Source organism: Tachysurus vachellii, chromosome 3 (genome assembly GCF_030014155.1).
Source record: "Tachysurus vachellii isolate PV-2020 chromosome 3, HZAU_Pvac_v1, whole genome shotgun sequence".
Taxonomy (NCBI): domain Eukaryota; kingdom Metazoa; phylum Chordata; class Actinopteri; order Siluriformes; family Bagridae; genus Tachysurus; species Tachysurus vachellii.
The window spans coordinates 23,238,028-23,262,574 of NC_083462.1; the positions used below are offsets into that span (position 1 = coordinate 23,238,028).

Sequence of the window (24,547 nt, forward strand, 5' to 3'; positions counted from 1 at the left end):
TGGAAGAGTTCAGGCTTTTACCAAACAGAGGGCCTGCATTTAATCACCAGCTCAAACCAACACAGTATTCAACAGTTAGAAGAAGAAAAAAAAGACAAACTAAATTAAAAAAAATATATACACAATACAAAAAATGTCATGAACATAACTAATAACACACATCTCCACACACTTGCATTCAACACTCGATTGATGACAACTTTGCAAACAGATTTGACGAATGGTAAAGTTAAATGCACAATCTTTTATATAGATATAGAATTCTCAAATATAATATTTGTCCATCTGCATAAAAATAAAAAAAACATTTCCTCTAAAATCTGCCTTGATAAAAAGACAAAAGACGGAGGGTAAAATTCACACGTTATAACAGTGTGCTGGATAATTCTTTAAAAGAGTCTTTAAAAAAAAAGTGTAGTTTTTCAAGCCTTGGTCAGCTTTTCCCCAAAAAAAACAAACATACATGAAAATCAGTCCTGTGGTGTTTTCTGAAAATACGCAGAAATCTTTTTCATAGAAGCTGGAGAGGAAATTCTTTTCGTCTGTGGGGAGGACGCCTTCTTTGCAGATTGTGGAGAGCTCAGTCCCTAAGCAGGAAAAAGAGATACGACACGAGTTATACTCCAATTAATCTGATCAATAACAAAGGATATACAGATTGAGGGCCGGGAACATTGCTATTGGATGGAGTGAAGCAGACAGACAGAAGTACAGGCAAGACTGTATTCTCTGATATGATTTTCAGATGTGGAAAAATAAAAAAAACTTTCACATGTCCTTAAATAACCCATATACAGTGGCTTGATCTGAAAATTGAATGAAATGTGAACTTGACTTTGAACACAGTAACATGCAAAGCCATATTGCTTTTACACACTTTTCACTGCAGAAAGTCTTTCCAGCTCAAATCAGATATGCAAATAAATCAGCCTGGAGCTGTCTGAACACAACCAAAGCCAGAAAATTAGGGAAATTAGGGAAAACACAAAATATATGCAGAAAAGACTATCATATATTCAATCAGCAACCTCTATGGCATTTAAGGTCAGTGAGAAAGTGAAGCTGACACTGTGATGTTAAATGGTTATTATACATTATAAAACAAATTTATTGTGACTTACAGAGATGGACTGTGTTCTCGAGTCTTGTTTCTTTGCTGCATTAGGGCTTTTAGATAACGCAGCTCTGCTGTGAGATTGTTTTAGTTTTCGACTCATTGCAGAAAGCCAGTCAGGCTTCAGAGGTGAGCTGTTCTCCTTATCAGCCTGTGTAGATGAGCTGATCCTCTCTTCCTTCTGATCTGTTCCTTCTGCTGCTGATGAGCAGAAAGTGCTCGTAGACTCCCGAGTCCTCTTACAGACCGGATAGAGTTCGGACACTCCGTCGCTCTCATCTTCCCCCGCTGCTGTCTCGCTCGTGTCCAGGCGGCGTTTGGCACGTCTCTCAGAGCCGAGTGTGTTAATGACAGGAATGGAGAGCGGAGTTTTGGTCTGGGGTGGGCAGGGTGCATCAACCGGAGAGGAGGTGACAGATGGTGGAGGGAAGTCGGCACCACTGGGGGCACACGAGGCAGGCTGAGGGGACAACAGAGAATCATCGCTGCCTGACCTGCTGCACCGAACAGGGGTTACAACATCAGGTGGAAGGATGGAGCCTGGCGGAGACAAAAGGGAGGAGAATTCAAAAGGGATAGCATCCTGAATCCAGTAATAACAATGCATATTAGATTTGAGCAAAAAAATTCTGTCTGCTCGTTACTAAACACTGAACACTGAGACCAACAAAACAAGACAAGAGAATCCTAGCAGGCAGACACACAAAAACAATCAATCAGTTGTGGCAGTAAGTTACTTTGGACTGGTCAGTTTCAAATATGGGCGAGAGAGAGACCACCTAGAAAAAGGTTACTCAAATCGCATTTAACAAAATATTTTTTTAGTGTGTGTTTGGTATCAATTTAATTCGCATTTCAACACTAACAATGTGGTGGAATCCAAATTAACCGATAACATTTACAGTATACGGTTTTATAGGTTTCGACGTGTGCTTCGAAGATAACTTTCTCTCATTTAATACTATGGTTCAAAAAGGTGCATGGGGTATTAGAAGTGTATGAGAGTTAAAGCTAAAGAGGAAAAGAAAAAAAAAAAAAAGACCTTTCATCATCTGGTCTCATCTGATCCCTTTCTGATTTCTTCCATCTTATGCTAGACCACACAGGTCCATCCATGCTGTCAAAAGTTTCACTCATTATTCTTGTACTACATGCTCTGTAATAAATTTTATAATTACACTATGTCTAAAATACTCTGTGGTTCTTTTGGTAAAAAAGTTTGGGGCATTAACAGTGCATGATTGGTTGATTTGTAGGCTTACTGGAGACAGTTTAATATTGGAAAGTAAAAAAAAAAAATTATTAATTAATATATAAGCCTCGAACAGTGAATAATTTGCAGCCAATAATAATAATAATAATAATAATAATAATAATAATATTAATAATAACTAGCAATTTTACGTCGCAAATTTTCAAAATTGCACCAAATTTATATTAACAGCTTATTTTTAAAGATTTTTTTTTAGAAGTCAGAGTCTTCAAGGATACAGACGAAAGGTGAAACACAGGAAGAAACTGCATGGCAGACTAACCAGGGTAACATTATGCCTCATTGTGCTTCCCGCTATTAACAAAATAAAGGGTGGGACACAAAAAAATAAAAAAAAAGGGTAAATGAGTTGTAATTATTATTACTAGATTGTCGGGATGGTGTCTGGATTACGCGTCGTGCCCAGCCTACAAGGTTTAAATCTCCGGCTGATGATTCTCCATCTACGCTGCGGCTGAGCCTCCAGATCCGCACAGTGTTATCATCAGAACAGGTCGCAATCTGCATAGGGATGAAAATGTCAAACAGTTTACTAAGACCTTATAAACATCACTACGATAACAATAAATTAGATTAGAATAGTAATAATAGAGGAATAAGACAGGGAGGCCACGTGCTTATATAGACACTAAAAAAAACATAAGATGGAGACTTTCTTCCTATTCTAGTAAAAAGATATTACATATAGCAATGAACAAGAACATCCAGGTATAAACCTTTTAGTGTGTAAAAGTGGCAGCATTAGTGCTAAGTGGGCGGGGCATCCAGGGGTGTTTCTTATTGTGATGTCAAAACACCTACACAACTGTAAATCATTCTAGATTCATACTGTATATTGCTTGGATTTTGCCATTTTCATAAAAGACTTTAAAGGAATAAAGACTGCTTTTTTGGATTATTATAGCTTAGATAACTGTTATCTGCATCTGTGTACTCAAATCTTAAAATGTAGTGCTCCAATACACAACATGTGACGGTTGGTCATGGACTGTGTTCATTCTAGTATTACTGCCAGCAAGATTGTCTGAACATACAGTATTTACATACAGTATTTACACTGGTCGGTCGGCGCTGTTTCTGTTTACTGTCTTTTGTGTATTGTCTTTTTTGTAATTTGTGTATTATCTTGCAACTTTTTGTCTGCACTGTCTTGTCTTGCACTGTTTGCACCAGGTTGCACAGTTGCACTTTATGTGGCTAGGACTGCTTACTTAAGTCCTAGTCCTGTCTTTGTTTTATGTAGCACCTTGATCCTGGAGAAACGTTGTCTCATTTCACTGTGTACTGCAACAGCTATATATGGTTGAAATGACAATAAAAGCTTCTTGACTTGGTTGGTTTGTACTGGTCACTGACTCCTAGTCTGAGTTTTGCAAAGGCTAGTCACTGTTTTCCCCACAAAGGTCTTGAGAAAAAGCACACACACACACACAGACACACACACACACACACACACACACACACACACAGACAGACACAGACAGACACAGACAGACACAGACAGACACAGACACACAGACACACACAGACACACACAGACACACACAGACACACACAGACACACACAGACACACACAGACACACACCCCTATGTAAGAAAGCATACATTTGAAACCACAATTAAATTAGAGACCAAGATAAAGCAGCACACTTTATATAATAATTAGAAACACCAGGGAATGCTAATAGCTAATAGTAATAAAAATTCCCCAGCTCTACTATTTATAAGATCTTCCAAAAAATTGCTCACCTTTGTAAAATCAGATTGGCTCCAGGTGACTGATGTCACTTCCTGGCTGTGACCCTGAAGCATTACAGGAGCCCGAGACGGCTCAGAGATCTACGGAGAGAAGATTCGGATCACTTAAAAAAGCATTTAGAGAGCCACAAATCTAAAAATCACATGGAAACAAAGCTCAAGCTCGTCACCTTCCAGATATGAGCGTTGCCATCACTCGATCCACTGGCCAGGAACTGATCATCTGGACTCACGGAGGACTTCACGTAGAACGAAGAGTTACGGTGGCCACTGAACACAGCCACTGAAAGAACAGACAGAAGACTGTTCAAATATTTGTATACATTTTTATATTAAGATTTTATATGCAAACGCTCCTCATAATGCGTTGTCGCTTCTACCGTAACACAAAGGGACTCGTATGGCAGAAACGCCACAAACAGATTTTAAAACTGTGTGGAGTCGCCCAAGATATAAGTTTTACACGAGGAGACGTTTATTTAGTATTTTATAAGGAGCCTCGCGTTACCTCTTTGTGACAGTCAGTCCTAAAACTTACGCTTTCTGACACAGTACTGTCTTCATGAGAGAGGTAAAGGAAGACAGGCTGGTGATGGAACAGCTGTTAAAAAGCAAGCTATCATGGGAACTAACTAGTTTTGTAAACGTTTCACAACAGATAAAATGTTTATGTTACAAAAAAACAAATTGTTAATGTTCCATAATTAAAGGAACAGATTTTCCTATAACACACCCCTTATATCTTACATATCAAACCATAGCACTCTTGGCACTCCTTACCTGGGGTAGTTTTTAATCCACTGACATCCAGCATGTAAATGTTGTCATCTGTGCAGTTGCAGAAGAGTCTGGAGCTCGTCGAGTCTAACGTCAAGCCTGAATATCCTGGATATAAAGTGAACTGATTAAGCATTAAATGAAAACAAGCCAGGACAATTAAAAAAAAAAAGTAGATTATTGAATACACGTGAGAAACATTGTCGGAAATTAGACTGATTTTGTTGCAATATTGATAGAAAAGGCTATCTTTAATCTTTAATATTAAACTGTGGTATAAATTGTAAACATTTTCTTGGGTCCATCATACAGAAATAAGCCTTTCAATATTTATCCAGATAAAAGACCAAAAAGATCTTGATCTTATAGTCAAGCAAGTATATGTATATATTGAGTCTTGTGTGCTCTCCACTCATTAATCTGTAGTCAGAGTATCTGCTGAGCAAGCATGCGTGCGTTTATGTACCTAGTTTGCGTGTGGAGGATCCTGGGTACTGATAGATCTGGAGTGGTGTGGGGTTGTGCTGAAACGCCGTGTAACTCTTTCTCAAATCCCACATCTTAATTGTCCTGTAGAGAGACAAGGCATATGCTAATCATCTATCATACCATTACAGGATTTGGTTTCTTAAACCAGAGGAAGCGTCCCTAATTCAGCACATACCCATCTACGGCTCCTGAAGAGATGAGCGTGTTCTCGTCACGGAAAACAACCGCCGTCACTCCCCTCTGAGAGTCCTGCGCAGCAAGAGAGATGCGGGAATATTAAAGCATTATTTTGTTAATTAAGTTATTATTTGGTCTCTACTAAAAGTACATGCATTAAACACAGAATTTGGAGGTAAATTTACAAGATCTTTGTGTTTTAGGAAAAAAAAAGGATTTTACTGCTCTTGGTCCATAATTTAGCCAAATGAATGATTTCAATGCTCTTTAACTAAACTGAGAATAAATAAGTTTAATAACACTATTTTAACTGCTATAAAAGCACCATGTTGCTACAACTAATAACAGACATAAAATAGATTTGGTAGATCACATGACTAAATAAAGTCTGTCTCGGTGTGCTTTACGAAAAGCTTGACTCACCACAGAAGGAGCCATTCCTCTAGACACTGCTCGTTTTTTCTTTGTTTGAGGTGTGTTTCTGTCCATCTTCATATGAGCTCCGCTTATCTGCTTCATCTGCCGGTAAAAGCCATCTATGTAAAAAAAAAAAAAAAAGAAAAGAAAAAAGGCGGGGCATGGGGTAGGGCAGTCAAATGGGTCAGATACAGACAGGAAGAGGCAGATAGTGACAGATAAAAACAGTGAAGGACAGACAGAGATAGAGGGACAGACATGCAGATTTATAAGCTCATTAGCAGTCTTTATCCAAACATTCCCGATCTTACCTTTCTTACTACACCTCATGTCCCACAGCATGATGTTCCCATCCCTGCCTCCAGTGCAGAAAACAGCTGAGGGAACAAAATGTGGCTTTAAAATAAAACAATACCGACACTATGAAAGCTTTAATATTTCAGAAAAAAGCTTAGAGATAAAATTGTTTTTTTTTTATTTAATTTTATACCTTTCTCTTGTTTGGGAAAGGCCACACACTTCAGGCTGCACTGATGTCCTTTAAAACTTCCCAGCATCTCCCCAGAGATCACGTCCCACAACCGGGCTGTCTGATCCCCTGATGCAGTCACCTTCACACAAAAATATCACTTACTCTCACTGTGAATCAATTTAAAGTACCTAAAAGATCATATTGAGCGGCTAAAGAACTCACTAAGCTGTTTGCTCCAGGGACCCAGGCAATATCAAACACAGCGTTATCATGTGCCAGCCATTCTGTGGATGAGAAACAGCATCGCTTACGACTTGACTATGATGAAATTCACTCTGCATTTCGACACCATTTCCATTTTACTTTTTTTCTGCTTTTTTAATATTGTGTTCTTATTTGCTCAGAAGTGAGATTTGAGAACTGCAACATTTACAGGTGTGAACTAGAAGGAGAAGAATGAGCAGGAATTCCAATTTGAGCCATTTAAGCCCGGGGTCCAGGCTTTAATCAAATGCTTCATAACACAACATCCTACCCTTAATCAATACCCCAATAAGTGTGTGAAGAACGCTACATGAAACATGACCCATGGAGTCCCGGAGAATATGTTGAGAGTTTTAAAGATTGAGACCTTGAAGATTTAAAATAAACAAAATAAATAAATAAATAAATAAACAGATTATAATAAAATGTGCCACAACTGAACTGTACAGAATCCTGACTCGGATGAAGATTTACTCACCTTTCAGTACAGTGCTGCGTCTCTCGGTGTTATAAAGGCTCACAATCCCTTCCTCATTCGCTACAGCTAGCGTGCTGCCCTGTCCAGGAGCTACACACAGACACACATCAAATTTCAGACTATAACAGAAATCTTTGCACAAATAATGAAAAGGGCAGCAGTGAAGGAAAGTGTTTGGGAATGGTTGCAAATAGAAACATTTTTATTATTGGTTTGAACGATAAAAAAATCGTAAACATTTACTGCATTTAGTACCAAATACACCTTTATTATCATGCCTTTTTAAACAACAGCAGTCTAAAGCCTAGACACGGGAAAAAAACTTACTGAAGTGTCAAATAAAAAATAAAAAAAAAGAGATATTGTGATCAGTTATCACATTATTATGCTTTACAAAGCTGCATCAGATGTTATTAAACATATTTATTAAACACGTTACAGAAAATTTAATTACGTTACAGATGTACCTACTGGTGCTGGTACAGTTTACAGCCCATGTTCTGTGTATTTATTGTCCTGCATTAGTCTTACACTATTGTGTATTTGCACCTGTACCATCGTCCTGCAGAAATGACATCTCAATAAAAACTAGCTTGACTTGCACAAGATATTTTCCAAATCAGTCAATCGTCTGGTAGCGAACCATATGTTTGTTGCCTCCAAAGTATTTAAAAAAAAACATTACTTGTATGTACCAATTCACTAATAACAGATGAGTTTCACACTAATCTTGCATGTGCTTATATAATAATCTGGCAGAGGTTCACCTGTAGAGAACGTGCATCCAAAAGGAGGAACAGCAACGCCTGAGTCTCCATAAGATACGTGTTCTTCATGACGAGCACACTGAAAACACTCCAGCAGAGAGGACAATGGATAATCCCCATGCTTACCTACAACAGAAAGGAACACAAGGAGTTATTTCTCACAATAGGAAATGTTAAATAAATAGGGGCTTTGAAGCACTGAGGGGTCTCAGAAAGATTTAGCAGTCCACTGACATGCAGAATAAACCTGTTTGAACTATGTCTACTTTAGCAAATTAGGATTGTAGGCCAATGAATCACTTGAAGTGAATGAATCATTTCCCAATTTGCCATGGTTTTGCAGTGAGAGCTTTTCATTCATGCAAGTTCACCAAGATGATGCAGAAAAAAAAAAAGTGAGTGAGTGAGTGAAGTGACATACGTCTAAGTATGGTGACCCATACTCAGAATTCGTTCTCTGCATTTAACCCATCCAAAGTGCGCACACACACAGCAGTGAACACACACACACCGTGAACACACACCCGGAGAAGTGGGCAGCCATTTATCCTGCGGCGCTCCCCTTTAACTAATGCACCAGGTAATATTGTGAATTTTGAAAAATTAATACATTTCATTTATTTTCATTTTAAAACGCACGAAATGTATTCATTTTTCAAAATTCACAATATTACCTGGCACATTAGTTAAAGATTTTGGTGTTGCTTTATAGCAAAATATCACCAAGTTATGGAACAGGAAGCATCAATATCCTCTGTAATATTAATCAGATGGTGAATAATGAATTCTTTTCTGTCAGGAATAAAACACTGATTGTGTGCAGGGAAGTGTGGAATACATAATGATGGTGCACAGATCTAATTTTTCTGTATATTATTCTCAGTACTGATCCCCTCCTGGCACACAAGGGAACCCTTTACTGCTCTTGTTGCCAAGTTGTGCAAAAGAAATTCAATGCCAAAAATCAGGATTTGGACAGAAAACAGTGTGTTCCAAACAAACTGTTTGGAATTCTCATATCCTATCCTTCAGATTAAGAAATGATCCCTCCATGGGCGTTATCTCTGAACAACACAAGAAAAGCACAAGACAAATATCTTCAAATGACATTATATTTATATTTACAATTTAGTTTATATAATAATGTTACTCATAAGAATTTCTTGAATACTAAATAAATATTAGCGACTAACAGATCATAATGATAGATACATATACATATACACATTATGTATATATATATATATATATATATATATATATATATATATATATATACACACACACACACACACACACACACACTAATATATATATATATATATATATATATATATATATATATATATATATATATATATATATATATATATATAAATAAATAACCTGTCGCCGGTTACAGTTTTGATAATGCACTATAAAAGTTTAGGATAATCCCAGAACAAAACCAGAGTGTTGAGCGTTAGGTCCCTACCCATGATGTCCCACCATAACTTCTAGCCCTACATAGTGCACTAATATAGACAGGAGGTTCAGGATTCGTTCCCAAACTACCAGCATTGTGAAGAAAAAACATTAACACTATTAAAAACATTAAATCTGCTCACCGTAACTTCTCCTTACACCCACAGCTCGGTCCACAACAACACGGAACAGCATTCTGAACACCTAATCGGCTTGCTGCAGTGTCCTTAAACACTATAAAACTAAAGCACTGAAGTTCCCGCGAAACTGATGATCAACAGTGAGGAGACAAAAATCCCGCTAATATCACGTTACGCCTTCCCATTGGTGCAGAGCGCAAGACGCGCCTTTTGTTTAACGTCATATCCGGCGAAATGGCGGTTAAAGCAGAGTGAAGCTCAAGAATCGTTTGATTTCTCACCCGCAATGCGACATGTTCTCTATACCTTCCTGTGATTGGCTAGCGTTGTCCTCGTTTCTGTGATCTTATTGGCTTTCGAGCTCGTCCTCCACTCAGAGCTCTGCTTCTTTCGGACGCCATGTTATTTCGGAATAGCGGTGTGAATATTACGCTTAGCTGTAGTCTTTGTTTCAAATTAAATTGCTAACTGAAATTCTCCATCAAGGAGAAATAGTCTGTGTGAAGAAAATGTCACTTTCAACGGCGCGCTCCTTCTTATCGGAAGCCGGTTATGGGGAACAGGAGTTAGATGCTAATTCGGCTCTTATGGAGCTGGACAAAGGTCTGTCATTTTAATGATAACATAATTAGCATGCTAACAAAGTTATCCTATTTAACTAGGCGAAATAATAACTTTTGACGAATGCATTCGATGTAAGTCGCAGATACGTCTTGAAATATGAAAATAAATGCGTTGTATTGTATTATTCACTCATTGACGGTGCATTTCATGTCATTTGTTATAACCTGTAGATGTTTCGTATGGGCTAATATAAGTAGGCTAATATGAGTTAGCACTTAAGATGTGCTAAAAGAGCAGCCTTTTTCTTTTCTTTCTATGAAATGGGAGAAGAGGCAGTAGACATGAATTTGGAACAATTTGTGGAGGAGGTCTGGACCTGGATGACTAAATTGTTTACTGCAGTGCTTAATAGCAGAAAACCTTTTTTAGGTTATATGCCTAGGAGCTGTGATGGTGCCTTATTGAGAGCTGGACTTGTTTATTTGTTTGTTTGTTTGTTTGTTTTTAACAATTTCACTGCTGGAAATAATGTAGCGGGTCCATCTGTAGTGCCCAGTTCTCTATAACAGAGAGGTGATTCTGCTACCGCGTAATAATTTTGCTGTTCTGTCTCCAAATCAAGGCCTGAGATCATGCAAACTTGGTGAACAGTGTGAAGCTGTGGTCCTCTTTCCCAAACTCTTTCAGAAGTATCCGTTCCCCATACTCATCAACTCTGCCTTCCTGAAACTTGCTGATATTTTCAGACTTGGGTACGTACTCCTCCGGACACGACATGACATTTTACAAACGGTTGTTATACAGCATTGACGGATGTGTGGACAGTTTTGCTGGATGCTTAACTCTTTTTGGCTTGAAGAGAAATGTACTTTATTTGAAACTTTCCGCAGAAACAACTTCCTCCGGCTGTGTGTGTTGAAGGTGACCCAGCAGAGCGAGAAACACCTAGAGAAGATCCTGAATGTCGACGAGTTCGTTAAAAGAGTCTTTTCTGTTATCCACAGTAACGATCCAATAGCCAGAGCCATCACACTCAGGTACACACAGCATTCACATGGCAATGTGGCTGATTGTAAGATGAATGCAAACAAGGCTGTACTTGATGAAAGTGTTTATTATGTTGGCTTTGTAGAAGCTTTTCCTATTTAAGCTTAGACAAAAATGTATAAATAGTAACTCCTCCTAGGGCTTTCGAGCCACATGCACCAAATTCGGATATGTTGTAGACCCTGTTCTGAAGTTTGTTGCTATTACTTTTCTAAGCGATCCGAGTACTGGTACAAAATATGCAAAATCAAAAACTTTTTACAACATGGACGTGTGACATATCAAAACACTCAGCACAATGAGGGGAACTGCCTCACGTGTTTTCTGGTCACGTCACGTGATGTCACGTGAAAATAAAAAATTTGCACAACATGGACATGTGACATATCAAAACATTCAGCCCAATGTGGGGAACTTCAAGAGTATTCGGATGATGTCACATACTCGTCTCCACTTGCCTCCAAATGTTTTGGCACCCTAGCTTTCTGTCTACTTGCTTCCAAAAGTAACACTGACCCTTATATCCACCCGCCTCCAAAAAGCACCGGCCTTTGTTAATACTTGCATCGTCAAAGCCAACATCAAAGTTTGTTGAACAAATCTAGTTCATATTTGCCACAGAATGCTGGGCAGCCTGGCGTCTATCATCCCCGAAAGGAAAAACGCCCATCACAGCATTCGCCAGAGCCTTGACTCACACGACAACGTAGAAGTGGAGGCCGCAATCTTTGCAGCCGCCAGTTTCTCGTCCCATTCAAAGTAAGAGCCATAATCTACACACGCTTGTGTTAAAAGACGGGCATGCTAAAAAATATTTATCTACATTTGCCATTTTCTTTTTTTAAATTAAATATTATACTGTCATTAATTGTTGTAATTATTATTACAGACAATGAACAAGCCATAATATGTGACGAGATTTTTGTGTGGTGATTTGCCTCAATGGCAATTATGATTTGATTACAGGCTCTTATTTTGTTATTTCAGAGATTTTGCAGCAGGGATATGCAATAAGATCAGTGAGATGATTCAAGGTAACACTTATTCACTCTGTATATCTAGCACGGTATTTAAAAAATTTTGAAAAGCTTGTGTGTCATTAAACTGAACCATTTTGTGAATTTATTTTAAAACTATCCAAAACCTCAGTGTTTTATCTCAGAGCTCTTATTTACATCCATCTTGTGTGTGTGTGTGTGTTTTGGTCAGGCCTGGCCACTCCAGTGGAACTGAAGCTAAAGCTGATACCCATGCTCCAGTACATGCACCACGATGCAGCGTTGGCTTCCCGGAGCAGGGAGCTGCTGCAAGAGCTTGTATCTTCGTACCCCTCTACACCCATGGTGATCGTTACACTGCACACCTTCACGCAGCTTTCCCTCTGTGCTCTCATCCACATTCCCAAACAGGTGTGTTTAATCTACCTCTCTTACTTCACTCCAGACTAATACACAACTCTACATTGCTGAATTGGGAAACTGTTTTAGCTGAATTACAGACATGGTCTATAATGCCTGGTGCATTAATTCATCGTTGCTAAATTCTTAAATCTCATTGGGCAGAAGCTTTTGTGTTAATTTTCTTAACACGACAGAGGCAAACAAACCTTAGTAATATGCTATTTCTAATCTGCTGTTGTATCTATAGTAACATCTATAGTTTTATTCCTTATTAATTGTATTTATTTTTTTCACAGATTGATTTGCTTCTGCAGTATCTAAAAGAAGACCCAAGAAAAGCTGTGAAAAAACTCGCCATCCAGGACCTGAAACTCCTTGCTAAGAAAGCTCCTCACATGTGGAGCAGAAAGAACACACAGGTGAGATCATTCACACTTTCACTGAAGTGAGAATCGTAAAAGCTGAATTCTATTCGTTTTTACCTACACGTGCAGGTACGGCCAGATTGCCTTGTGGTGGTTTAAAATTAATTGGTTAACTTTTTGGAATGCTATTTTCTGCATAGTTCATTATTTTGCTGTGTGTGTGTGTGTAGACGTTGTGTGAGAGTGCCCTCAGTACCCCTTATGATGGTCTCAAACTCGGCATGGCCTCTGTCCTCTCTACACTCTCTGGAACCATTGCCATCAAGCAGTACTTCAGCACTACCTCAGGTTACACACACACACACACACACACACACACAAACACAAAACTTAGGCAGATGGTTACCACAAAGCTGATGGTCACTTTTTTTTTTTATTATTTTAAGACCATACAGTACATACAGGTCTGATTCTGACCTAAACTACAAACTTAAGTGCTTGTGCTTTGTTTACTATACTTAAGTAACCTTTTGGATAATGTATACTTTACTTTAGTATCATAGAAATATGAATACTCATAATGCTATTTATTTACATTTCCCAGAACCAAAATTTTACTCCTTAAATTTTTATTTAGACCTTCAAAGTGCTCATGTCAAAATCTCGAAGGTTTCATCTTCTGTCATCCAATCAGTGACTGTATGTTAAACAACGATAAAATTAGCGCAGATTTATATTTTAAAAAGTATCGCGACTGTCTTGTGCTGCAAAAAAGTAGCGTTGATCCTCGAGGATGAACATCTCTGGCCCTACCTCAGTAAGACTGTTTCATTATGCTGACATAAGCGATCATCGATAACTCCTATATAATGAGGTGCTCCCTTCACCTTCCCTTCACCATGAACTAATTTGAAAATCATATAGTGGTAGCATGACCAGGTTACATTTTTTTATGTCTGTTTTTTCTTAAAAGTGTATTAGGTAAGATTTAATTTTTTTTTTTAATGATTTTGTGTGAATAATTCTGCCCATGTCAATAAGGCTCCACCTCTAGGATATGTGATGGTATGTAAAATATCTATAAAATGACTTGTTCCGGGTTATTTATTTGTCCACCCTGATTACATGCTATTTAGAGCAACTTTTCAACTTTCCCTTTTTGTTAATTTTTTTTTTTTTTTTTATAACATCGATTATCTCCATTAACGTTTCTGGTCGGCTTCTTTTAGAATATGTTGAACACCCCTACAGTTGTGTCCATCAATGTAAGCACCTTTTCTTCAAAATTAACTGGATAATTCTGTTCTTTATTTTCAGGTGAATCCCCACAATCTCCTCACCTGACTGACATTGTCAAGCTGGCGCAGGATTGCTGTTACCATAGCAACCTGGCTGTAGCAGCCCACGGCATAACTGTGCTAGCTAACATTGCCATCTCTTGCCCTGAGAAAGGTAGCGCCCTAATACACAAAGCCCATGTTTATCACTGTAGCTGTCAAACTATACAGTTTATATAGGTTTTGTGGAACTCAGTCAGACGTACTGTACAGTTAGTATAGAAATTAAAATGACGCATGGAATAAGAATTCAGGTATGTGACAGACACAAATCGCTCAGATTAAATTGAAAGCTTTTTAGGTTGTTAAATGTGCAGTTACCCTGTGAAGTTCTGTGATTTCAAGAGGCTTTTGTATAACTTCTATATATTCAGATTTGAAGCTAACCCAGCTAATGTCTGGTACTTCTCTTGATTCATGTACTTAAATCTGCACATTGTAGTCTCATCCACTTTTTCTCTTTGTGTAGATGTTGTGCAGTTGGAGCAGGACACGGTGATGGGCATGGAGTCTTTACTGTTGCTGTGCAGTCAGGATGACCGTGCGTCTGCTCAGACCACGCTGAAAGTGAGTACAGCACTGCATCACGGTGTACACTGTGTGTCTTTAGTATTGCTAGAAAGTTTTTGTCTGTGGGCAAGTACCTTCTTTTCCTTAAATTTCATTTAAAATGTTTTATATAGCTCTCTTTATCCATCACAGATTTATATGTTGGTTTTTCTCTCTAAATACCAGGAAATGTCAGGCTTGTATTTTATGTGTACCCTCATTCATCACCCTCAGTTTAAAGTTACATTGAAATTGATGTTTAAAATTAAAGAGAAATTTCTCTTTCTCTCTCCTGTACTCTCTTATTATCTCTCTCGCTCTCTCTCTTGCTCTCTCTCTCTCTCCCTCCGTCATATTTTCTTATACGCTCTCTCTTGCCCACTCACACAAGACGGTGCTTGTGTGTCTGGTGAGGATGTTGAGGGCACGTCCTCTCCTCAGTCAGATGTGTGTTGAGTTCCTCTTGGCCCAGCTGCATCACTCCTGTGACTCGGCATGCATTGCTATCTGCCATGCTCTGGCCGCCATTGTTACTCAGCTGCCTGTGCTGGGGGAGAGCATGCTGGGAAATCTACTGGAGTTGTACAGCAGTGCCAGTCACAGAAGCTCTGACAAACAACAGGAACTTTTGGTTGGTCTTTACTCTGAAATAAATAAATTGCTCACAAAAAGTAATGTAATTAACTGTATTAAGCTGAGGAATATATGTTATACATTAAAAATAATTTTATGGGGGCTTCTGCTTTCTCGGTTTCTCAGGTGTGTTTGGCCACAGTGGTGTTTGTGGCAAGTCAGTCGTCTTTGAGCGCTGAGGTGGAAGCTGTGATTCGTCCACAGTTGGAAGCCTCAGCTAATGGCTGGACTGTCTACCGCATTGCACGTCAGGCCTCACGTATGGTGAGCAGCTCACTAAATTCTGATTGATTTTTTTTTAACACTGAGGCTTCAGTTCAGTAATTAATGCTTGGTTAAACGACTGGTAAAAAGACGATTGAAGTATGATGGACCACCTGTGCATGGTGACTGTTAGAACATTTGAGAACCACTCTGATGAACTACAGACTTACTCTGATATAACCCCTGTTTGCTCACAAAATGTTTTAATAAAAATTATTAGCAGACAGTATATTAAATTGACCAATTTTTTTGAAATCTTGGAAAAATCTCTAAAAAAACTGAAAAAATGAGCCGTTATGTCACTTTGTCAATAGAAATAAAACTGAAGGACGGTATTGGCCAAGTCTTTACTTTACACTGTTCACAAACTTTGAGGCACCTGATTATCTGCAATAAATGTACGTAATGTATAATAAAAAGGAATAAGTAGTAAGATCATTCTTTGACCCATGTTACAGGGCTGCCATGAATTCTCCGGCGAGCTGTACCAAAGTCTACGCACACGTGTTGCCTCTGAGCACTTCTACTTCTGGCTAAACGCACTGATGGAGTTCTCACAGGCCGAACACTGCCTGACCGGGCTGACCGACGGAGACTACAGCGGAGCCATCAGTGCCATCACCGATGCGCTCCAGTCATACCAAAAAGGCTTCACTTCTCTTACAGTCAGTGTAGATCAGTTCACACACATCTCAGAGTATCACCTTGAGGCCAAGCCCTCAATCCCTAGTGGATTAGAGAGTTATTGATGACTGGTATGCACCCATGTAATTCAGACCAATAGGCTGATAAAGTTTATAAACTTTTCATTAAAGATTATTCAGAGATTCGTTTTGAGTGGTCTCATGTTCTGCATTTCATTTGGAGACTTGCTGTTTCATTGCACAGCGTATGAATAGTAAAAACGCACTTGACCCTGTGTGTAAATGTGTATCCAGGCTGCAAGCACCCCCCTGAGTCCTCTGACGTTCCAGTGTGAGTTTGTGAAGCTGCGTATTGACACGCTTCAGGCTCTGGCCCAACTTATCTGCACCTGTAACAGCCTAAAGACGAGTCCTCCACCTGCCATCGCTGCCAGCATGGCTCTGTCCTCCGGGAGTGAACTGCAGCGCTGCGGACGCATTTCACAGCAGGTGCTGCACACACACAATTTCCACTCCTGATTTGTCTGATTTTTAGTTGCATACACCAGTCATATTTTTAACTTTTAAATTCATTAGATATGTCCTTTGCTTTTACACAGATGAAGCTCTCCATGGATGAATTCCGGAGTCTTGCCAGTCGCTACGCTGATTTGTACCAGTCCTCTTTCGATGCTGATTCAGCTACACTCAGAAATGTTGAGCTGTATCCTTTAGGCCAAAGACAGACTCTAAACCTTGCACAATTCCACTAGACTACAAACTGCTGTAGAAACGACAATATTTTATTGACCTCGTTTATTGTTCACTGACACCCAAATAAGGTTGGGTTCCCTTCTGGGTCCGGTTCCTTTCTTTCTTGTATCATCTCGGAGTTTTTCCTTCCAACGTCAACTATTAAGGAGAAATGTTAGAAGAAAAAATTTAAAGTTTAAAATGAAGTATTAATTATCACTGTTTCTTTACTTCTGTTACATTGGGACCAGTGTGTCTGCTAGTTTAAAATCCTTGCACTAGTTACGACAGATATAAGAGAACACGGCATGAACAAAGCTTCAGCAGTTTTCTTTTGAGTGTCACTACCGAACATCATGGCATTTAAAACAAACTGAGCAAGGTCTAACACAGCAATGCTTCCCTTAACCCATTTGTTAGGCAACAGCAAAGCTGCTTGCTTATTTCTTATGTGATCGAGGCTTTAATACTCGACCCTCACACTGCCAGGTAAGCGTGAACACGCACGCACTGATCTCTTTATTCCCATGTACCACGGGCTCGTAGGAATTTCTGTGACGCTACACCCCATCCAATATGAACATTTCTTAACTATTTAAAAGCTTTTAATAACTGAATGCTTTAGTATAAAATTACACGACACTGATAGAATGTATAATTGATGTGTTATTGGCATGAATTCAGTTGATGCGGTTAAGTCATCGTCTCTTTTCATCTGACTAAATTGGGACTAGTTTTCTAACCAGGAAAAACTAATTATTGCACTCAATTCCTGTCTGTAATGGGTAGGTTGATTCATATGAGTTTACAAAGTTTCAGATCTCGTTCCACGTCTGCGTTCTAAAATATTACACGTTTTATTTGGATTTTGAATAATGTTTTGTAATATTTTATTTCATTCTAAATAGTTTTAATGCTTGATATTTAATCTAACATGTTTAGGATTAAACAAATATCTTTATTACTTCTCACTGGGAAAGTATCATATATAATGAGACCAAATTGTCTTAATATTTCTGTTTCTTTCTGTTGGTTAGTAAAACTTGGAATGTATATACTGTTGTTTGTTTGGGTTTTTTTTTCTCTCCACATAATTCTACTGGATTATTTGTCCAAGTTTGCAGGACTTTGTCCCACCGAGTTCAGTTCAGGCAGAGAGCAAGTATGAGCGCCTGATGCAGTCTGTGTTCAGTCTTGTTCTGGAGGAAGTAGAGTCATTGAGCAGGAAGCATCCTCCTGTTTCTTATTTGGTAAAGTACAAAAGCAGCTGCTGGAGCGAATAACATAGAAACCTACTGTACATTTTCAGCTTTTTAATAATAATAATAATAATAGAATGATTGTTTAAAATGCTCAATTTTGATAGACTTTCTCCTGTTTCTCTTCAGCACACTGGCTGTCTGTGTGATGCTGTCATCGCTCTGCTCAAAGTCCCGCTGTCCTTCCAGAGATACTTCTTCCAAAAACTGCAGTCAACCAGTATCAAAGTGAGTCATTGCTCTGTTTATCCGTTAACACATGATAAACGAACACTTTCTTATTATCCACGATCCGTAATAATGCACCATGATCCAGATAGTTAGTTTCATATTGTTACTATAGCAGTAGCTACATTTATACAGCTTGGACCGTTGTTTATATAAGTTTAATATTGATTAATTAGCATTTTTATTATATATAAGATATGTGTTTTCTTCCTACCCAGTCTTTTAATTTCATTGCAATAATGCCAATTCCTGCATGTTTGCTGCAACACATTAGCCTGTAAGCAGATAAATTGGCAAATCTAGTCTATTAATATAAAGAGATCACGAGTGAGAAGGAAAACACATTTATTTTATTTCTTATAGGACAGTTACATTTACATTTACGGCATTTAGCAGACACCCTTATCCAGAGTGACTTACAACTGAGCAACTGAGAGTTAAGGGCCTTGCTCAGGGGCCCAGCAGTGGTAGCTCGGTGGACCTGGGGTCGAACCCATGACCTTCCGATCAGTAGGCCAACACCTTAACCACTGAGCTACCACATCCCCAGTTAATATGTAAGGCATAACAGAATGAACAAAACAAAAAGAAAATAAGGAAAAATCCCTGTTTAAAAGTTTGCTTACCTTAATATTGTGTATCTTCTTTAGTATCAATGATGGTATGCAGTCTTTTGTAATAATTGTGCATGAGGTCCTTAATTCTTTACGGTAGTATAGCTGTCCATTTTTCATGGCAAAATGGCAAGATCTCCCCAGAGGAGCTCAATGATACTGAGGTCAGGAGACCGATGTCCATTCCAGAACCTTCAGCTTTTTCTGCTGTAGCCATTGAAGGGTCAACCTTGCCTTGTGCTTTGAAACATTTAAGACTATTTCCTGCTGTAGAATGCAAATTGTCTACCAGTATTTTCTGATAACATGCTGCATTCATCCTGCCATCAGTTTTTACTAACCTCCCTGTGCCACTGGTGCTCACACAGCCCCAAAACATAAGAGATCCATCACCACGTTTTACAGTGGGGATGGTGTACGTTTTTCACCGTAGGCCTTGTCGACTCCTCTCCAAACATGGTTTATGGTTGTGACTATAAAGTTCAGTTTTGGTCTTATCACTCCACATGTCTCCAGAAGCTGTGAGGCTTGTCTAGGTGCTGTCTGGCATACCTAACGTGGGACTTTTTGTGGCATAGGCACAGTAATGGCTTTCTCCTGGCAATTCGACCATCAAGTACCTCCTTAGTGTGCTCCTTGAAACACCACCACTTTTTTCCAGAGCAGTCTGTATTTCTCTCTTAGGGCCTTTTTACATCTGGTCACTTCATGTGTTTTCTCTGATCCGATAGCTATCTGATTTGTTAAAACTGTTCCATTTACATTAGGCCACATAAATGCGTCTTGGCGAATCGGATATCAATCCGATCTTTCTACTCCCGCCCAAAATGCAAATATATTTTACCTCATTTCCGGGGTAATTGAAATGGAACACGCTTTGGTGTATGCGGTTTTCAGAATGCAATCAAAAAGAAGACGGAAAAACATTGTTACGATGGTTATGCTACAAAAAACTGCATTTACTGTTTGCTGCATTTTCGCTGGCGGCAGCAGTGCATTTTAAGGCCCAACGAGACACCTGGGTGAAGGATCACTTGCGCGTGACGTACTTCCGTTTGGGAGGAGTATAGCGCTGACGTATGTGGCTTGAACAACCACATTCATTTACACCTGTCCAGTTTCATCTGAAATGCGTCCCAGACCACTTCCTGAAGTGGTTTGAACGACCGGATTTATATCCGTCTCAAAAACGTTTCGGAGGGCATTTAGACCTGGTCTTTTTACGATCGGATAGCTATCTGATCACAGAAAACGGATGAAGTGACCAGGTGTAAAAAGCCCCTTAGTTGTTTGTGGGTTCTTCTTTGCATCCAGAACAGTTATTCTGGCAGTAGTCGGTGAAATCTTTCTTGATCTACCTGACCGTGGCTTAGTATCAACAGAACCTCTTATTTTCCACCTCTTTATCAGAGTTTGACTGGCATTTTCAAGTGTTAAGATCTTTTTACATCCTTTTCCTGCTTTATAAAGTTTAACTACATTATCCAGCCAAGTCAGCTCATCACCTCATGAGCTGAGAAACTCACTAACTATTTATACACAGAAACTTTCCTTTAATAGCCATTTAAACCTCTGTGTGTCAACCTGTGTGTTTATAATGTGGCCAAACATTCAAGGATATGTAAAATTTTGATCAGGGTTGTTTAAGTCATTTCAGTTATCATTAGGTTTTAAAAAGGAGTCTGTGTGATTGATAATGACTTCATAATGATTAATAATAACATGTGACTACTATCCTTAAATAAATGGCAATGTTTAACAATTTCTTTCAGGGTATGCAAACTTTTGAGCACAACTGTGTGTGTGTGTGTGTGTATATATAAAACATTTGACAGACGCCCTTATTCAGAGCGAAGTACAAAAGTGCTTTGAAATTTCTCCATCAATAAATATATCAACATTATAAGCTTATAAGAGTATTAAATATTTAAATTTTTGTTTTTTTTTAAATGTTTTAGCAGAGAGCATTGGACTGATCTACTGAATATTGCTAAATAAAAATTGTGGTGATTTGAGTATGTGAATATCAATGGCTTTTAGAACAAAAGAACGTTTCAAATGTTCAGTATTGCACTGTTGAATTGTTTGGAAATGCTCCTGAGCTGTTTCAGTGTACGTTGTGGTGGATAAATGATATTTATAAGAATTGTGTACAGCACCATCAGTTTGTTCTTGCTTGTTTGTTTGAATATAATATTATATAAGTACTCAGAACTTACACTCTTTCAACTAACATTTGTAACTCTGAGGTCGGAAAACGAATCTGACCTCTGACTAAGACAAGGCCGAGGAGAATCGTAGTTGTAAACTATTTCAGCGTCATGGATGTTCACAACATGAACAGCTCACAATCCAGTAGCTTTAAATGAGTTATACTGTATATACATGTATTTCCTGTTTGCTCCCACAGTTGGCTCTGTCTCCATCTCCTCGCACGCCCAATGAGCCAATCCCGGTGCAGAACACACAGCAGCTCACGTTAAAGGTTGAGGGAGTGATTCAGCACGGCTCCACGCCTGGCCTCTTCCGCAAAATCCACTCAGTCTGTCTGAACGCCAGCTCCACACTGCAGTCCAAACCTACTCCTGACTTCAAGGTGGGTTAAAGTCAATAATATATATGTGTGTATGTATGTGTATATATGTATATATGTGTGTGTGTGTGTGTGTGTGTGTGTGTATGTATGTATATATATGTATGTGTATATATATATATATATATATATATATATATATATATATATATATATATATATAATATACATATATATTTGCTTAGCTGCTTTCAGTCAGTTTGTACTTTTCTAAAAAGGGATAAAATGTTTTTTTAATAGTAAAAACATATCACAATATTTAGAATTTCTGTGAAAAATTATGATTATTTTTTATTTTTTTATTTTTATTTTTTTATGAAAGAATTCATGATGGTATTGCTATTGCATAGTTATATGGCCCAGTCCTAATACTGTCATAATTGTTCAATTAGATTCCTCTCGAGTCCAAGACCAATGAGATCGAGCAGCGGGTGGAGCCTCATAATGACTACTTCAGCACTCAGTTCCTGCTGAACTTTTCTGTGCCGGGGAACCACAGCGTGACGGTGGAGGCATGTGTGGTGGATGAGAGTGGGGTACAGTGGAAAACCGGGCCCAAGAGTACAGTGAGCATTAAATCAATGGAGGATCCGTTCTCACAACAGCTTCGCCATCAGCAGGCTGTAGCTCAGGGGGCTCAGCGCAACGTCACCGCCCGTTTTCAATAGCGTTTCAGATTCTACATGTAGTTGTGTGGACTGTACAGCTTTATACAGGAAGGAATAAACCAAAAAAGGGGAAGATCATCGAAGACGACGACATCACTCTGAAGTTGATAAGCTGTTTTAACTAGCGCATTAATATAAGAGTGTGATTTGTCTTGCAGACAGAGCTACTGTCAGAGCTGCTGTTCAACAAATACTAGGAGCAAAAATGTTAACGTTCAACTGTATCATTTGTACACGACCGACTTTTACACTTCCAGCTGCCAAGGAGGCGAAATGCATTTTTATAGAAAACTTTCTACCCATACAGATCAACCCCATCATCCTCTGTCAAAAATATGTTCGCCCTTTTATGGTGAAAAGGAAGAAGTAAGCAGTTCTCTTTCAGATGAGAACAGAGCTCAGTTACAGCCCTACAAAAGAAGCCCTGTTTCTTTTCAGAGGAACTGAAAGTAGAGAATTTCGGAGAATGAGTCAGAAATGTACTAAAATCATAAAAATTGTATGTTTGTTTCTTTTTATGGTGTTTGAAATCATTTGTATAAAATGAAGAAAATCTCATTTGAAATGTTGCTTCTTTGGTAAAGTCGTGTCAAATTTATACAAGAAATTAACTTATAACTTAAAATAATGAAGACGTTGAAGCAACATAGATTAAACACTCTGCCTTGAGATGTCTAACCCTTCAAGCTAAATCTGTAGCGCATGTAATGATTTCCTGATGTTTTTGCATCGCTACACGCCAAAGCATAATAGACACGAGGCTAATCAGGTTTGCTTATAATCAATTATGCAGTCAGAATCAATTTTCTCACGGGTATGAAAAAAGACCTCTGCTGCGTATTTGAAATATTATACCTGTCATAATGCAGTTCATTTAGTAAGCTGAGGGCTGAGGATGCGATCTGTACAATATGTTCTGTAGTATGTGTAGCAGCTGTGCTCATGCAGACTGCTACATGTACAGTGTATTTTCCTGCCAGCTGTTAGGTCACTGTGCTGCGTGTGTAGACGGCTAACGATCAGGTAATCATGCTTCTGGCATCTAGAAATCACTGTTCAACTTGTGAGAATGTAGGACATTGCTGTGTAGCCCCAGTTCATGCCTATTCCTTTAAAACACCTCAGCTGCCACTTTTTGTGTCTATTTCAAGCATAGCAACTGTTCTACAGTCTGCTCCATAAACATAAGGCTCAATACTGATGAGCACTGTGATGAAACTGCAGCGAGACTCGACTTGGATTCGGGCATCATACAATATGCGGCACAATGTGGATTTGGACAAAGCCACAGTCTGACTGTGACATCTCCAAAACACACACACTCCAGAATGTACACACATGACTGCTTTTAAGATGTTACAAGTCGCTAGTCATTCGAGGAAAAAAATCTTTGTTATTGTTATTTTAATGTATTTATCTGTTTATTTTGCTGTTTTATTTTAAAAGTGTTTATGGTACCGATATGCAAATTATTCCATGACTCTTTTTTCACCTATTATTTGCCAAACTACCTGTCACTTAAAAATGCCTGAATCTTTAATAAGCTGGTTTATGCAGTTTATTAGGTCAATGGGTGATTCTTTAATTAAATCACAGAGAAGCCATCATCACAGAGGCATCATCTGTTTGATCAGAATAAGCTAATTAAACAGATTTCAATAAGCCTGATGCCACACACACCCCCAACCCCCTCCCTGACAGCTTTTTATGCTAACGTGTTTACATTTAGAAAGTTTATCACCCAATGTTAACATTCTTTCAGGAGGCATGGCCTGGTGGACCCAGTAAAGGGGGTGTGACTTGTCTGTCCATCACTTTCAGTGACATTTCTTTCGAAGACTGATGTGATATTTAAAGCACACTGTGACATTTTCTATTTAAAATGTCCGAACAGGTGTTGGTGAATCAGAGCCACGGCATTTCAGTTTCACTTCATTTCAGTATTTTCTCTAAACCTACTGTGTTTATTACTTGAATATATAACCTTCCACAAATGTACACTAGAATACAGTAGATGGTTTTTTGCACAAATGCACATGTTCACTATCCATTGGTTAGT

General features: G+C 38.6%; 2 protein-coding genes across 2 annotated transcripts; one reads left to right on the plus strand and one right to left on the minus strand.

Annotated features, from left to right (window-relative positions):
* On the minus strand, positions 1 to 9,718 carry dtl (denticleless E3 ubiquitin protein ligase homolog (Drosophila)). The gene is made up of 15 exons (XM_060864991.1): positions 9,595 to 9,718; positions 7,988 to 8,113; positions 7,221 to 7,310; positions 6,701 to 6,762; positions 6,497 to 6,617; positions 6,318 to 6,383; positions 6,013 to 6,125; positions 5,588 to 5,661; positions 5,390 to 5,493; positions 4,927 to 5,031; positions 4,317 to 4,429; positions 4,138 to 4,227; positions 2,753 to 2,888; positions 1,122 to 1,654; positions 1 to 587 (listed from the first exon to the last, which is right to left on the minus strand). The coding sequence occupies exons 1-15, from the start codon at positions 9,644 to 9,646 to the stop codon at positions 471 to 473; spliced, it is 1,902 nt and encodes a 633-aa protein (XP_060720974.1). The 5' UTR covers positions 9,647 to 9,718; the 3' UTR covers positions 1 to 470.
* A 277-nt stretch (positions 9,719 to 9,995) lies between these two features.
* On the plus strand, positions 9,996 to 23,046 carry ints7 (integrator complex subunit 7). Its single transcript, XM_060866327.1, has 20 exons — positions 9,996 to 10,194; positions 10,778 to 10,907; positions 11,046 to 11,192; positions 11,824 to 11,961; positions 12,190 to 12,236; positions 12,412 to 12,611; positions 12,899 to 13,021; positions 13,198 to 13,315; positions 14,285 to 14,419; positions 14,774 to 14,871; positions 15,245 to 15,484; positions 15,613 to 15,750; positions 16,209 to 16,415; positions 16,689 to 16,883; positions 16,994 to 17,097; positions 17,547 to 17,615; positions 18,244 to 18,376; positions 18,515 to 18,613; positions 21,638 to 21,823; positions 22,213 to 23,046. The coding sequence occupies exons 1-20, from the start codon at positions 10,101 to 10,103 to the stop codon at positions 22,486 to 22,488; spliced, it is 2,877 nt and encodes a 958-aa protein (XP_060722310.1). The 5' UTR covers positions 9,996 to 10,100; the 3' UTR covers positions 22,489 to 23,046.
* Positions 23,047 to 24,547: the final 1,501 nt, after the last annotated feature.